Raw genomic sequence first — 3,588 nt, 5'->3', positions numbered from 1 at the left:
CTGCTTAGGTAGTGTTAGGTTAGGTGTTAGGTTGGTGTTACTGAGTAGTAAATTCTATCTTCCACATGAATAGACTGGATTTTAAGCTACAGGAGGTCTTCTACAAAACACCTCCATTCCAATTTAAAGTCCATCCAAAGGGGTTTGCTGAACTTGTGTGTGAGAGCCCTTTCTGCCAACATTTGACACAGCATCGCTGATCCCAGTGGCTCTGAGGCAATGACATCCGTGACCTTGGCTCTTCAGTTGCCACCACAGAGCAAGAGGCCCAATTCAACGCCTTGTCAGAAGCAAAAAGCTTTCTTCTGGCTCTGTGGAAATGGCTTTACAACACTTTAGGGGAAGGCAGTATCACTATAGCAGCTGCTCCACCTTTCAGGTTGTGTTTCAATTGTTTGCTTCTCAAGGTGAAACTCCAAAACCAAAGCCCTACCTTCTCCGTTTTCGTACTCATTAGGACATTTGTTTCTGAACTCTGACTATGGCAAATACACTGTCTGCTTTTTGTACATCACTGCCTCAGCAGCAGCCAAGTTCCAATGTAAACTGCATTTATGTGTCTGCTACCCCATGACAGTGTCCTAACAGCTGTCACATGAGGGTGTGTTGCTGAAAAGCCAACCCCCATTGAAGACTTTGGTGTTTCCTGGTCACTGTTACCATTGAGAGAAAGAATAACAAACAGCACTAGCTTTGTAATTCACTGGCAGAATGAAATGCTGCTTTTTTATTTAGTGGAAGGATTCCTGATCTCTCTTGTCTAGCCAGCACTTCGTATGCACCAAAGACCAACACAAATTCCATAAAGACATACACAGTCATTGCTCTGAAGTGAAGAACATAAAAAAAGTAACAAAGACTACAGAAGATGGAGCAGTTACATGTAAAGAGAAAGTTGCTTCTATCTGTTCACATTCTCATGGTTTCTTCTATGAATGAAGAAGCAAAGCTCTTCATTCCAGGGGAAAAAAATAGATTTTTCATTCCACAAATGTTAAACAGTAGAATTATGAAAAAAAAAAAGCAAAAAGAAGGAATAGGAGCAATTGCTGCTGAGAAAGACCTCAGAGATGAGCATGGATGCTGCATTGGACACTGTAACAGCATTTTTCATCTACTACAGGTCAACCAGAAGTTGATAAAATAGGTATTTTCCTCTTCAGGGTCTGGAGGCCATGCAGATCTTGCCCCACAGAGGACTGCTCTGGGCAGGAAGGCTCTGCACGTGTGGCAGACACTGCCCCTCTTCACGCAGATCCTTTGAACACAGATACCTCCCAATCCGGCCAGACAGGCAAAGTTTTACAAAAAAGCAATTGGCAGGCTGCTTCAGCAAGCAATACATAAAGAATACAGTTGCTTGGTAAGACTCCTGGGCTGAGCCTACATTCTGTTTCCAAAGGCCATTTCCTCTGACACAGAAGGCAAGGAGTTTATTCTCAAAGAGTTTCTTCTCAATGTCACTTTAGAGTAAACTATCAGAAAATATCCATCTCCCATGTCAGTCCTGGGCTGCTGCTGAGACCTCGAATTCTAATAACAAGGCCCTTGTCTTAGCCAGCTCTAGAGACCACAGACACATCCCATCAGATAATCCTGAATCCCTGTGCAAGGCCTGCAGTGTCAACAACCTCACTCTCCTCTGTAGGTCACCAGTAAAGCTCATTACAGGAAGCTGGCTCTGTCCTTCGACAATGTGACAGGTGATTCTCGAGGAAAGGAACTGTTCTCACTTCCTGTAGCACTGGCTGCCTGCAGAAAAACATAAAGAAAGAGTCTGTCAGCTGAAAGCAGGATTTATTACAAGACAGAAGCTGCCTGAGGGTGACACTTGTTCAACTTGTACAGGGACACAAACATCACAAAAAACATGCAGAAAGGCACTTTAACTCATGATGCTGCCATTTAAAACTGCAGAATGTATTTCTGGCAACCCCTTTTCAGGGGATATTTAAAGAACTGAAAGGGCATCACCAGGGCCCAGTTGCACTCTGGACAAAAATCATTCCCCATTCCTCTGGTAGAGATTTTTGTACTGCCCTAGCTCCAATGTGCTTTAGACATAACTTGGTGCACTGCAAACAGCTTCAGCACGTCCATGCAGAGTTGCCTGGAACAGACAGAGAATAAGGATCAGAGTGGATTAAACCACACAACCATGTCCACATGGAATACAGTTGAAAAGGTCTAAATCTGGAGGTGCCTATGCTCCCCGTGGAACCCTGTCTTCTAGCCATGCTGCCAGTGTCATCCCTGTGCCAGCCTGGAAATGGAAATCACAGAGGATTGATTCCAGCATGGCTGGTTTTATTTGGAGGAGCTTGCTTTCGCTGTAGAGTTCAGCTAACAGCAGGGGCTGCATGTTGGGCAGGAATCTGGCCCCAGGCCTGGAGCTGCACTAAGTACCTGGGCTTCCTCTGCATTCCTCAGGCATTCCACACACTCCATGCTCCAAGAGGAGTGGTCCAGCTAGTTCAGGTAGGTTTACACAAATCAACTTGTTTCCAGAAAATACACCTGCAATAAGTACTAAAATAAAGCTAAAAATGTGCCTCTAAAATTAGAGAATGCATCAAGTAAAATCAGAAAGTCATCTTTTTCTCATCATGTCCATCAGCTGTACAAACTTGCCTTTCTCCAGAAATACCAAAACTGGAACAGAGTCTCTTGATATGTAAAACCCTACATATCTATGCAGCAGGCAAATGGGAGGCAGCAACTGCTGGAATCTACTGATTGCTGTTATCTGTGCATCTGATACCATTTTTGACCTGCAGATGAGTCAGCTACAAAGTTAAAGGAGCAGTAAGGACAGAGCTTTACTAGGGAAACATTAGGGGCTCACCTGCTTCAGACCCCTTCCTTGCATCTTTAAGTAACAGCTGAGAATTACTTTTGAGAACCCTAAGTTCCAGTGTAGGTGCTTAAAACCCTTTTTAGTCCTTTAAAAACCTGGTCCTTACAACCTTCATGTAACTCTTCCCACCTATAAACACCTGTGTAAAAGCCCCTGCAGGATGGACAAGAACTAATAGATGCTCTGTGACAGCAGATGACAAGGCTGGATACATGTACAGAGAGTGAGTGGAAGATTAGTTGTTTGCAAAATAATTTGTTTGCTAGTTTTAGCAGGGAGAGTTTAACATTCAGTTGCTGATACTTTCTCGTGGCACATGTGGACAGATAGAAAATGAAAACCTGGAATCTCAGGTGAAAAATTGGAAGAAAAGTTAAAATGGACACACAGCAAGTTGGGATGTCTATTATACATTCAGCATACATTCCCAGCCAAGAGAAAAGGTATAGTGTAAAACAAATAAAACAATACAATTTAGAAGAGCTCAGGTATCTGGACTTGACAGATCACATATACTCAATCCACAGAGAAACACAAGTGATCTACTTTAAAGCAATTTAAAAATAAAATACATTTAACACTGTGCCACTGGAAAAGGATCTTGCTCCAGAGCCTCTTGAAAGCAACACTGGTATGGCACATCTTTCCTAGGATGCTCTCCACAGGAGTGTAAAGCTGCCCTGGAGAAACTAGAACATGCAGAAGTTTTTTTGTGTACACACACAAACGCA

General features: G+C 43.1%; 1 protein-coding gene across 18 annotated transcripts in view; it reads right to left on the bottom strand.

Moving 5' to 3' along the window:
• Positions 1-692: 692 nt before the first annotated feature.
• The window catches only part of ARMC9 (armadillo repeat containing 9), a 66,581-nt gene continuing 63,685 nt past the window's right edge, over positions 693-3,588 (bottom strand). For 12 of the 18 annotated variants that reach the window (XR_002866699.2, XR_015274203.1, XR_015274199.1 and 9 more), the window contains one exon: positions 693-1,752. Coding sequence is in view for 9 of the 18 variants with exons in the window: in XM_086843120.1 (XP_086699246.1) it covers positions 1,730-1,752 (23 nt within the window). In the remaining 9 variants the exon portion in view is untranslated. Of the gene's footprint in view, positions 1,753-2,067; positions 2,111-2,286; positions 2,530-3,588 lie in introns of those variants that run through there. The other 6 variants (XR_015274197.1, XR_015274201.1, XM_086843116.1 and 3 more) reach the window with 3 other exon arrangements.

This window comes from Cyanistes caeruleus, chromosome 10 (assembly GCF_971803275.1).
Source record: "Cyanistes caeruleus chromosome 10, bCyaCae1.hap1.1, whole genome shotgun sequence".
Taxonomy (NCBI): Eukaryota; Metazoa; Chordata; class Aves; order Passeriformes; family Paridae; genus Cyanistes; species Cyanistes caeruleus.
The sequence above is the reverse complement of the archived record's forward strand: the minus strand, read 5'-3'. Positions and strand labels throughout refer to the sequence as shown.